General features: G+C 44.7%; 1 protein-coding gene across 1 annotated transcript in view; it reads right to left on the bottom strand.

Moving 5' to 3' along the window:
• The window catches only part of LOC119209887 (receptor-type tyrosine-protein phosphatase S-like), a 59,224-nt gene that overhangs the window by 30,595 nt on the left and 15,505 nt on the right, over positions 1-13,124 (bottom strand). The window contains exons 3-5 of the mRNA XM_062557768.1: positions 9,961-10,106; positions 9,007-9,148; positions 2,405-2,593 (exon numbers count right to left, since the gene is read on the bottom strand). Of these exons, the coding sequence (XP_062413752.1) occupies positions 2,405-2,593; positions 9,007-9,148; positions 9,961-10,106 (477 nt within the window). The remainder of the gene's footprint in view (positions 1-2,404; positions 2,594-9,006; positions 9,149-9,960; positions 10,107-13,124) is intronic.

Genomic DNA, 13,124 nt, shown 5'->3' with positions numbered 1-13,124 from the left:
CACCCTCTGGTAGGAGGTTTTCTACTGGACAAACTGCAGCTTTAAAGTTAAAAGCTTTTTTTTTGTTGGTATAGTCTCACCTGCATCGATACAGTGGCCACAGGCTGGTTCCACCCACACGTAGTGCACAGCATTTCACACGGAAGCAATTCCACTTTTGGTACCCGGTAAATTACAACGCTGAGTATCCATTTTTACACATCAGTGGATTACTGGAAATCACACAGCCATTGGGTGTAAGAGCTAAAACTGGTCTCAGCACAGATAACGGCCTTCCCACAAACACTACAATTGGCTGTTTTGTTAATAAACCCCCCTCAGCCAAACGGTGATTGTACAATCATATTTGCAGACATGATCATAGCAAATGTAACTAGGGAATGTGGGGCGTGACGTGCTTTGCATCTCGACCTATCGATGCGGTGTATTACAGTCATTGGGTTTCTTTTTTCATAAAAAAATAGAAACAGAAGAACAGTTTTATTAAAGATAAAAAAAAAATTGATGAAGAGCTTTGTGTTTGCTAAATAAAGCTGCAAACATGAGGATGTTTGGTAAGACACTGCGTAACTCTATAAGCCCAAAATCAACAGTTTGACATTTAGATCTAACCTTGCAATACAAACCAATGCAGAACCATTATTTCCAAGTCTTCTACATTTTACCTTTTGTATTTCTGCATATCATTTTGGATGCAGCCATCCATTTTATTTTGAAGAGGGTTTTATTTATTTTGGCCAAGCCAGACACAGGCCTTCAAAGTCACCCACAGAACACTATTCATGCCAGCTCTGCTCGCTTGTTCTTTGTTAGTTTGTCTTTTAAAAGTTTCAAAATACTCAGTTACAAGTAAAAGTATTAAATTGTTTTACTACAAAAGTATTAGCACTAAAATATACTTCCAGTGCCAGAAAGTAAAATGATTAATTATACAGAATGGCCCATTCCAGAGTCAAATATATTTAATCATTATATTATAATTATTTATATTAATGTATTCATCACTAATGCAGCTCTTGAATGCCGGGGCTATTTCTTGCTGATGGGTAATTATAAGAGTTGTTTACACGTTGATTTATATTAATAATCTAAGTCTGCAACTAAATAAATGTAGGACTGTAAAAAGTAAAATATTTCTCTCCACTGTAAAATACATAGTATAATTGCCTAAAAATGATTTAAAGCTGCACTTGAGAAATGTAATAGTTGCCGTTACACTCGACCATACCTTTGTCATTTTAACCAGAAAAATCTTCCAACAGCTCAAAATGAGCTTCTACTTTTGTGTGAAACCAGATTCTCGAAGGTTCAAAAATGACTAAAAGATTCATGTGGTTCAACCTGACAACGTTTCCGCTGTAAAATGCATGCGTGGTGCTTGACAAGCGCAGCGACGGTAACAAAACAAAAAAAATTGAAAGTGTCAGACTTAAATTTGTTTCAACAGCACAGTGGCAAACTGTGCAAGCCGAGATGCAGACGCGAGGTTGACAGAGGGCACAAGTGATCAGCGAAGGATCTCGGGCTGACAGAAGGAAGATATCAGAGCTGGCAGGACGGAGGCGCCCTGCACGGAGAATATGGATGAAGCAACAACAAAATGGTATCTCCTCACCGTCGCTCTCATTTCCCCTGAGGACGGCGGAGTTAGAGCGCGTCTGAGAAAATACCTATCTGCCTACACTTGTGGACACGGTATCATCTATTTAGAAGAGCCTAAACAAAGCTGAGCTTCTAAGCACAGGGTGGTATTCTGTATTCTCACCTTGATCCGTCTGCACAGACACACAAAACGCTTCGCCCCCCCCTTTGCCCATTACATTATTTGAGGGATCTTAAATTCAGATTTGACGGCGCTGAGCTCATTTCACACAATTTAAGACTCGGTGGGTCAAAAGATAATAGGAGCAATAGTTAAACTCTTATGTGTGAATCAATTGATTTTGAGAAAATATTTAAAAAAAAATTGAGTACATTGATTATAATATTAAGCTTTTATTTCAAAGCGGATTTACTTTATAATTGCTTCTGAACTTCTTCAACCTAGTTGTTATAAGTGTATATGGAACTTTTCTTGCTTGCTGCCATGAATTTATTTTTAATTCATGCCAATGGAGACAGATTTGTAAATTGTCATCTTTTTGTAATCCCCCCCCCCCCCCCCCCCCATGTTCATAAAAACAGTATTTTCTTCTTGGCTTAAAGTTAGCCTCCTTATGGAATTGGCTTTAAAAAGGTTTTAAACCCCAAAGGATGTCGATAAACTCAACGTGGAGCATATAATCCCTCAATAATAATTAAAACACGATAATCACCAAATTTAGAGCAGCAGGGATTTCACCTGAAGCTCTAGAAGGACCGTTTGTTTACTTTAATTTTCAATTAAAATAATCGTCTATCTCACCTGATCGGAGCTGTTTGATGCGACCCTGGTTACTGACGGGGTCGACAGGGAGGAAGTCTTTGAACCAGGAGATCTCCGGGTCGGGGATGCCGCTGGCTGCACACAGCATGGTGGCCGTCCTCGTCCTCTCCACCACCTTCAGCTGGGGACCCATGTCTATACTGGGGAAGCCAAAGGGCAACAGGTCCTCTGGAAGGATGAACAGAATGAAATAACAGGTGTCATTAGATTTACAGGTAGTACTGGACACATTGAAAGGGTTAGGTTAAGGGATACCAATTCATTCCGTGATTATCTACAATCATCTGGAAATTCTGTCTTAATGTTAGTGTAAAAGTGATCACCAACATCATCAAGTTGCATCATTGCGGGAGCATTTTCGCCATTACTCATAAATCTTTAGGACAATAAATCTGCAGTTGTTTAAATTGGCCTACTTATCTGCCTGCAGAGGGACAGAGTCAACACAGCCACTGAATCCTTACACACCTCCTTCCAACGTGAACAGACTTGCTCATGCAACGTGGTGTGAGAGCCACTGACCAACTGCTCCTTTAACATCTGCAGTGATTGGGGCGAGTACAGATGACCTACTACTACCCTTCCTCATCAAAGGCGCATGTTGGCTCCTACGGCTAGCTACTCATTAGGTGATCCAGTAGGCGGCACAGCCACAACTCGCGTGTGTGTGACAGGCCGTTTCTACAGAACGTATAAACACACCGCCCAGTCAGCAGGAGCTACTTATGTGCTGTACGCACACACCTATGAACACAGCCGGAAACACACACACACACACACACACACACACATATCGAAACCCAGGTGTTTGGTGGCAGTCGCAGTGAGCTGTGAGTTTGCCATGGTGTGGTTGTGTGTTGTGTGGTGGTAATGATTCCTGTCTAATAACTATGCAGAAGGGCTGCTCAGAAACAGCAGCAGCAATTAGAATTTGGGATCAAGAGGAGGGGCAGGGCACCGGGGGTAATAAGGACCTGTTAGCAGTAATTGTTAAAATGTACCAACGATTAGAGAGGCCGGTCTGGGATGTGTCTGCATAGCGTCTGGATATGTCTGACTATGTTGTGGGGCAGTGAATAAATGTTTATGTGTGTGTGTGTGTGTGCTTCCTGCGCCTGGGTGTGTGTACATGTTTGTTTCTATTGCTATGTTCTCATTAGCATCATCACAGATTTGTGCAATACGGGTAGAGAAATGCACGGACACGTCCACACATGTCCAGGAAAAGCAAGGTGTGTGCATGCGGAAAAGCAGTTGCTTTCCATTTCACATACACACATACACACACAAACACTTTCTGTGGTGAATGGGATTAAGCATCTCAGTGACAACAGTCCAGATGGCCAGACACGTAATCAAGCATCCATCCGCATTCCTGCTTCCTCCTCTCCTTACCCTTTTAACCACTCTATCCCTACCGCAAATACACACAGACACCTCCGCCGTACCTGGACCTGTAATTATATATTCCACTTTCCTACAGCAGCAAAGCAATTACAAAGATTGCAATTTGCTCGGCTAATAAATCAAACTCGCAAGAGCCCCTTGATTGTCAATCACATACCCCCCCCCCCCCGCCAAAAGAAGTTTGCTTGCTCAAGCCGGGCATCACTGATGTATCCGGAGCCAAACAGTCCAAGACACAGACTGTGGCCACATCAACTGCTCCTCTCCTCCTCCGGGCCCCCTGCTACCTAACCACATGACAGAAGTGTACCATCTGTCTCCAAATACTTTGCGATGGGGATGAGAGGCTGAGCGGAGATAGGATCTATCGCTCCCTCTCTCTCTCTCTCTCGTTCCACAGTCATCGGCTTTGGAGCGACCGCGGCAGATAGGATTGTCAAGCCGCTGCGGTGAGGAGGATGGAGAGGAGAAGGGGAGCAGGAGAGCGATGGCAGCAGAGAGGAGAGTGTGGTGATGGGCCTGGATTCTGGGGTCATAGGTGCGATCTCGTGTAGCAAGCAACGTTTTCACATCAGCCAACTGAGACACGATTGGAAGGAGAGGACCCCCCCCCCCACCCCCCCCGACCCCCCGACCCCACCCCCCTGGCTTCCCTCTCCGTCATCCCCTGACTGATCGATACTAATGATCCACCTGAATGGACGCCAGTGGTAGGGCCATTGATGAAACATGCAGGAGGAGAAAGCAAGGAGAAGTGGGTAGATCGATGGGGAGGTCATGATGAGAGCTCCCCCGAGGGAAGGAAAATGCCAGACCTACATCTGCTCTCCCTCCACCCCCCTCACCATCCCCCTGCCACCACCCCCCAACCCCACCTCCCCCCTGAGAGGGTTCAGATGGTCTTTTTATCACCCCTCTAGCTACCGCTACACGGACTCCCTGGCTGTTAATTAGAGCACGCCGCTGCAGCGGGCTCGGGGCGTGTGCGTGTTCGCTGGGTGGGTTCCGTGTTGCAGTGAGGTCTTTATCAGTGCTGTATACAGTAGGTGGACCTCGGACTGGGTCATTGGCGAGAGGTAAGAGAAACAAGGACAGATGGATGGATGGATGGATATATTCATTTTTAAATGGAAATATTTTCTAAAGAAATAATATGATATTGTTCATTTACTGTTTGTTGTTTGGGGCTAGAAAATATTTATAATTCATGGTTTAATCCTGTTTTTTTTTCAATAAATATTATATTTTTAGATACATTAGATATGCGCCCATATCTCATCCTCTTATGAACTCTGTGTGAGGTATGGAAACAAATAACCAATGATACTGGCGGATGGATAGACAAACACACAGACGGAGACAGCGTGTGTGGAAAATTCCATGGAATGTAAATGATTCATTTAATTTAGAAATGATGGTGAAGCTCTGGGGTCACTTGAATACGGATCATTGATGAATGAAGGGAAAAATGAAACTAATACGCAGCTCACGACTCCCACTCCGTTCTGAGAATATATGCACCCCAGCAGGATGAGAGTTGCGCTGGACAGTGAAGCACAGTTCACTGGAGAGGAGATTAGGGGGCTACAGGTATTCAGCCAGGCGACCGGATGAGTCAGCGACTGCTTGAAATAGATACTGCGGCCACGGCCTTGATCACACTTTTCACCAAATGAATCATTTATCAAACACAAACACTGCTGCACAAAAAGCGCCGCTGTGTTCCATCTCCTGGTTAAATTGATAAGACGGCCTATGGAAAAATGCGCCATGTGTGTATAAACACCGAATGTGTCAACAGCTTTTGGGGGAACATTGGCAAAGACCAGCGAACATTGTTCCCTGCAGCTTTGTGTTTGTGTGTATTTGTGTGTATCAGGAGGTTGAGAGCTCACATTTTGGCTTGGTTATGTTTGCAGAGGGGCAATCAGGCCTAGTGCCCGAAAACAGTCGTTGAAGCCAACCAAATCTGGGCAAATATGCAATTCATGCGTGTGCGTGCAAGCGCACGAAAACTCAAATACTAGGAAATACAGACACACAGACACCCACGCAAACACACAGAGTCAAACACATAATGCATTCGATGCAAACAAACAAACACGAATCCAGGTTTTCCTCTCCGTTCTCTCTCTGTATCTCCTTCAGTCACCCAAAGACTCTCCCATGCAGACGCACCAGCTTCTCCAGAGAAAAAACAATGACCACATGGATGAAAGAAGCCCAAATAAAAGATGATCTCAGGGAACCTGATTAAGGATTAACCAGCCGGTGCTTGTCACTCTTAAGAAGGGTGTATTGCTTTGACCCATAGACTGCTGAAGGGGAGCACTTTAAATGCTAATGGCCCTTTATGATAATAGATCACATTACAAGGCAGAAGAGGATTTGGTATTGTAGATGAATCCCACCGAATCCCCACATATGTCCCCACTGCTCTGTGTCCTCACGGTATCAGCAGACAGAGACTGAACACGCGAAACCTGACGATCGCACACATAACACGTTACATGCAAACATACTTGAAGAATAGACGAGTGAGGGAAAACTGGGCAGATGAAAGAGCCGGTTCTCCACTCAGGGAGTGTAATCCTCTTGCAGGCTGAGTTGATACTCTCCGTTGTTTCCAGACCAAAATGCTGCTTGAGCCTCCGGCCTGCCAAAGCAGCTGACGCCGGGGGGTGGGGGGGGGGGGGGGGGGGAAATCACTGATCTGACTTTGTTGTTCATATGAAGGGCGGGTGCCGTGGTGGCAGAACGTCTCTCCTCCCACTTTTCTCTCTCACCCACTTCCTCCCCCATCTCTCCCAGCCTCCCTTTCTCCTAAAATGGGACACTGAGAGGTGGGTATAATCAGGATTACAAACCAGCCGCACACACACACACACATGCACACACACGCACACACACGCCCGTAAACAAAGAAATCCATGTGCATGCACACAGATACACGGCTGCAATGATGAGAATCTCTCGCCCACCAGAGGTTTTCAAACATGCAGAGCTGCAGATATTCCCATCTCCTCGAGGCAGAACAACACAACTGCAGTGTCCATAGAAAGGAGCAGTTTGGAGGGAAAAGGGATGGGGTGGGTTGGTGGGGTGGGGGGTGGTGTAGCAGAGAGACTGTCAAAATGCAAAGAGGGGGGGGGGGTGTGTATGTAGAGAGAGTCGGATAGACAGTGAGGGTCAGGCAGAATAGATGGTGGAGAAAATGAAAGAATGAATAAAACAAGAGAGATGAAATTAGAAACAGACTTTGCTGTGGGCCAAAAAAAGAGAGGCTGCTAGTCAAAGACAGAAAGATGTATGCAGTGAAATGAGAAAGGAGGAAGAGGAGAAGTTAATGGGATTGGAAGAGTGATGTGTGGTGATGATGTTAAAGGCACAAATGTCTTCCTGACCGTAACCTACCACATGTCCATCCATTAGGCAGCCTACACAGCGGGGGTGCATATCCGGTGGCAAACCACATGCCCCTCACACTGCACAACGCCGCTCTCAGCACCGGTCAACCAGTGTACACTATGATGCCATGGAACACATCAGGGGAGGAAAAGACCTTTCATGGGTTTGGTCTGTAATGGAAAAGCTTCCTTTCTTTGCCCCTAGTGGTTGCTGAACCTTTCCTCCATTGAATGAAGACTTGCCCAAGCACAGCATTTGTGCACTTAGAGCCTTCTTTGATGACATCATCCAGCACATTGGTTTATTATTTTACTGGATTGCACGGTTGTAAAGCTCTGGGTTTAAACTGTCAAGTAGTGGCGAGCACCAGTTTTTATTTTTGTGAGGAATAGAATTGTGAAGTGGAAGCAACATGAAAAAAAGCATGAAATATCTGTCATTAAAAACTCCAAGGCACTTTAACACGGCAGATGGAAATTACACAAAGTCCACAGTTTCTCCCAAGGAGCTTCATGGCAATAAACAGCCAAAAAAACGACTTTACTTTTTGCATTGCATAATCCGCTAACAGCAGGCTATCAGCAGGCTAATAGCAGAGAAACCTCAAGTTTATGCTTTGTAGAAAAGTCAAAAATAGATTCAGTAGTTTAATTGTTGACAGGTTCTTTATTAAAATCATTAAATTAGTGTCTCCCTGGGTTTAACTAACTAGGTGGCATTGTTGGTAATATTCCCCTAAAGCCCCGTCACATGTGCGTCGGTACACAAAGAAAACTATGGCTACAAACATCTCTCAATCCAATTTTTCAAATATTGTTACACAGTTCTCCGATAAAGAAGAATGAAAGACAGTGTACTCAGTTGTCACAGAGGGGACAGGGGACGTCATGGTACCCAGATCACAGTGAAACGTCCAATCCAAACAGGAAGAGTCCCGCACACAGAGAGGCTTCCCCTGGAGGTAGAGTTGACGTGGTAATGGGCTTTAGATTGGGGCTGTGTGTGCAAAGATGACGGGCTGGCTAACAGATGGACAGGAGTCTATTCCCTGGGCTCCCGGCCTTCTGCTTACCCCACAGCCCTGCCAACCGCACAGGCCTCATCCATCTCTTCTACACCCCCTCCACCACTCCTCCGACACCCTATTTAATCTTGATTGTTTCACACCATCCTGTAGTGTTACTTAACTGGCCCCCACCTCCACATCCTCCATCATGCTTCTTTTCACCTCTCCTCAACCTCTTCCTCCCTCTGGCTTTCTCTTCCTCAATTTCCCCTTGAAGAAATGAGTTTTCTGCCAAACCCGGGGCCTAATCCCGTGATTTCTGTTCATGTCGTACCAGCCCAAGCGGCCATCCCTCTATTACTTCATCCTTCCCAGCTGTGCTGTGCGGAAGCCAAGTGCTCAGATCCCAGGCGTGCTGCCACGAGCTGCGACTTGGTACAACTTTGAGCCCCAAATTGGTTACGTCTCCCTTCCAAGGAGGCAGTGCGCATCCGATCAACACCCTCGCTCTGGCCAGCTATTGGGATGTTGAAGTACCCTTTAGCTAGCACGCTAGCTGGCTCCCTCCGTGGCACCGGATCACGCTCTGTCGCACTCAGAGGGACTATAAAAAGAACCGTGCACTGCGGTTTGCAGTGGAGGACGGGTGTGGCATGGCTCTATTGTCACATCTATGACAGCTCAGGGAACCGGAGACAGCGGTTGTAACCAGGTGTGTGCACGTTGAAATGTGGGGGTTTGATGGGGGGGGGGGTCTCACCTCTGATAATGGCCAGCTTTGCAGTGACAGACACCTCTCCTTCACTGTTGCGTGCCACGCACTCATAGATGTTCTCATCTCGAGGCGCTCTGAGCGGTTGGATTCTCAGCACAGCACCTGCACCGTCATCAAACTCTACAGTCTGGACGACCACGGAGGCACAGGAGAAGACACGTTAGTCACAGCACAGGGAACAGACGGACACCTATCAGAAGAAGCACAGCAACGGCAATGTTACGTAACTTGGCATTCTTTTACTGCAATAATGTGATAACGACTATAGTGTGATAGCTCATGGTAATCCATGAAGGGCTTTTTGTTTGATGTTACTTGCCCTACCCTCCACCAGGTCGGGCTCAGCTCTCGTCCTGGAGCTGTCAGGGATTCGGAGCCTCGCAAAAAGACACTGCAGCAAGGCAGATACTTACCAACGTGGGGGGGGCTTAACAGTGGCACCTCTGCATTGTCTCCAACTATTAGTCCTTCATCAATATAAGATCTGTCCTCTAATGTGACTGTACAATATGTGCATTTTGATATGAAATCTCCTTCATATGTGATGCCTTGTAATAATGCTCATTAATTCTTTTACAATAAATTTAGTCTTGAATGATTACATTATTCATTTGTGTTATTCTGAAGCCGAACAGATATTGAATGTGCTTATTAATTCACTTGACGAGAATGAACCGAGTAAACTGATACCTCTCTCTCTGCTGTGCCTTTTGAGAAACAATGTTGTAAAATTGCAAAACAGAATGACATTTCCCATCAAAAAAAGCAATATCTGATCCAGCACAAATATAAATTGAACCATTTACTGTATCTATCTAGAAATATACTGTACACCCTGGGCATGGTAATTGTATACATCGCAATGTCTTTATCATAAACTGCGTTCTATTGATTACGGGTTTGCAGAAAGGGTTGACCATTGTGCATTGTGACAACCACCTCGATGCGCTGGGAGTTGACCTTCTTGCCCTTCTTGTTCCAGTAGACGACAGGCTTGGGATTGCCTGTGGCCTGGCACACAAATGATGCCACACCCCCTGACACTCCAATCTGGTCCGTTGGAATCTTGGTGAAGTTTGGAGGAGCTGAGAGGCAGAGAGAGAGAGAGAAAAAACACACACACATACTAGCATGAATATTGATACCCTAACATCCAGAGTACATCGAACTGACTCCACAGCCTGCAGTGGCCCCCTGTTGACCACGCCCCATTTCACTGTCAGTGACCGGTCAGGGGCTCTGATGGCTGCGTGTTGTGCTTACTTCCTGGGTATCATCTAGAGGACACACTCAAGGACTTCCTGTGGGTCATAAATAAAAGATGGGGTTGGGCTTCTGAGGAATACATCTCTCTCCCCGTATCTCTCTCTCTGTGTGTCTGTCCATCTCTCCCTCCCGCTCTCGTTCTGCTTCCTTCGGGGCAGGAAACCCTCAAACTGCATGCGGCACAAGCTGTCATGAGACGTGAGTGTTTCACAGGTAGAAAAGGTGTTGGCTGCACATTCACAGCATGGAATTGGTGTAAATGTATAAATACCAGGTGTCATTCTGTGCCTGCATACCCTAACTCATATGAGGGGATTTGCACTTGAACATGCAAATTCTGATGATCTTAACACGCCTACAATTCATTTTACAAACACGTATTGTTTTCATTCCCAGTTCTGCTTCAGTGGGGGATTTGAAGAGGACCTTTCATTCTCCTGTTCTGATGCATCTGATGGGGGATTTATAAGTGCAGCAGTTACCTTCTGCAAGAAAATAGCAATTTCTAAGTCCGATATTGAGCCAACAGTACTGCACCTATATTTTTTTCACAGGGGCTGAGTCAGATCAATCTAACAACTTCATGAACCCATCCCCTGCTATCCTTCTGTGGCCTGTTGCCATGGTGCCCAGCTTAACTCCTCCTCAGCTACAGAATCACTGCCATCCATCAGGGTGAAGTCAGGATGACCCTTACCATAGCAACCTGGATCCCTCCTCCCACTCCCCCTGTGTCTGGGTGGGTGAGGTCCTGCCGTGTTGATTCAGTTCTGCTTTCGAGCCGGACCAGGGACAAAAAAAACTGCTTAGCGAAACAATCGCCAGCAGATGCACGTTTCCGTTTTCCTGCTCACTTCCCTGAATAACAGCCACTCTCACCACCCTCCAGTTTACCCGCAACGCCACGACAGTAACTGGAGTAACGCAGTGTCAAAAGACCACTCCTGTCCATGCATGCTGCAATGTGTTGCCTCTAAAGGACAAACTTTGAATGTCAGAAATGAAGTGGTTTCATTTGGCCATAATCTTCAACGGGAAGACGCAAAAAACGCTGGCACAGCATGGTCAATCAGAATCGATTCATGCTCACCATTTTAGAACTCAAGATGGGGTAATTTCCTGCCTGTTAGGCTCTTTACAGAAGCACACAAAGAATTGAGCAAATTGCCCTCTTCCCGTGCCAACAACGAAGGAATAGGAACTATCAAAAGTCCCCCAAAAAAATGTCATGGCGGAAAACTGCCTTCTCCAGCCTCTGGGATTATGAATTAATTTCATGTTCTTCTTACGGCTTCTACATGGGTTTCAGTGGCTTTATGTTGAGTCCAGAACTGTGTTCTCTTAAATGCGCTTCAACACCAATCCTCTCGCAAAACGGAGCCTACTGGCAATGTTACCACTTAAGCCTCCTCTCAAAGCCAGGGAAAAGCACTGCAAGGTTGTGGCTCTGGATGGATTCACATTGAACAGAACATTGTTAGAATTTGCAGGTTATATAAAGCTGCATGGAAAATGTGGGACTAACCGGGAGCTTTTGTCTCTAATAGTAGATTTCACTGGGTTGCGGCAGGAGGTCTACCACCGATCTACCACTAACCTTTTTTAATGAAACACCTTTGTAACCAATATTCATCTGACTGACTTACTGATGTGCTCAGACACGAGTGAAACCACCAGCAGGCATAGTGCAATAGTGCAGTTAGCATTCCAGTAACATAGAAAATGGTTTGTTTCAGGTTTTAATTTGTTATTTAAAAAGGTAATTTGGAGAAAATTGTGTCATTCCATTTAAAATCTTTAACTGGTGCCTCATAGGAACATTACTTCTGATAAACCAGCCTTGCTCTGACAAACCTTTACATTTCTTTAAATAATGCATCTCTTCCTGTTTGTCTTTGCTGTCAAATCTGTTTGTGTCTCACAGCCAAATGTGTCCAACAAAATAAATGATGTGATCCAAAGACGATGAGGACAATTGGAGTAAACTGGGACGCTTGTGTTGATACATAAAAAAGGGAATTATTCATAACTAGATTTGCATGATTTTGACATTGTTTGTGCCTCAAAGTTAAATATGAGGGTGAAAATAAATAACTGCAATGAAATCAATAAACTTCACAAAGGTGGAAGAGATTTCATTTGAGTCATCGAGTCAATGGAGACGAGGATCTCACCTTATTAAACAATTATTACATATACATTTGGCTTATTTTGTCCACACTGCCTAACAGTGTATATTATAGTACACCTGTGAACTACACTCTAAAAAGCCGAATTTCAAATTTCTTGTCGTAACGCATTTTTTAAGTTGTCAAATACCTTTGAAAAAAGTTTAACTAACTCAAAATGTCAACTTTACTAGTAAGTAATCCCCTTAAACCTTTAAGTAGAGAAAACTGAGGCCTGTGGGTTACATATACTGTACATGTATGTATATACATACATGTATATGTATATACATACATGTATATACATATACATCCGAGACTTGCAGTTAGACATTGATTAGTTTCGAGAAAACCTATTACAGTTTTTCTCCATTGCTTTGGCTCAATTCTTGAAACAGAAATTACATTCTCAAAGCTCTTAATGCATTTGGTAAAATAGCCTATATGGTTCAGCATAACTACATAGATCACCTTCAAAAGGTCATATCTCACCCAAAACAGTTAACTCAAGCTTCAAAACCAAATCATTTTCTCATAAAAATAGTCAGTGCCCCCAAAATGAAAACTTCCTTCTCGATTGCTGTGGCTCGTCTATCTCTCGAAAAAAACGACATTCTCAAAGCTTTAAATACATTTGCCAAAATAACCTAGATGGTTTAGCAAAACACT

Source organism: Pungitius pungitius, chromosome 15, assembly GCF_949316345.1.
Source record: "Pungitius pungitius chromosome 15, fPunPun2.1, whole genome shotgun sequence".
In the NCBI taxonomy this organism is placed as follows: domain Eukaryota; kingdom Metazoa; phylum Chordata; class Actinopteri; order Perciformes; family Gasterosteidae; genus Pungitius; species Pungitius pungitius.
Note: the sequence above shows the minus strand (reverse complement) of the source record. Positions and strands in the feature narration are given on the sequence as shown.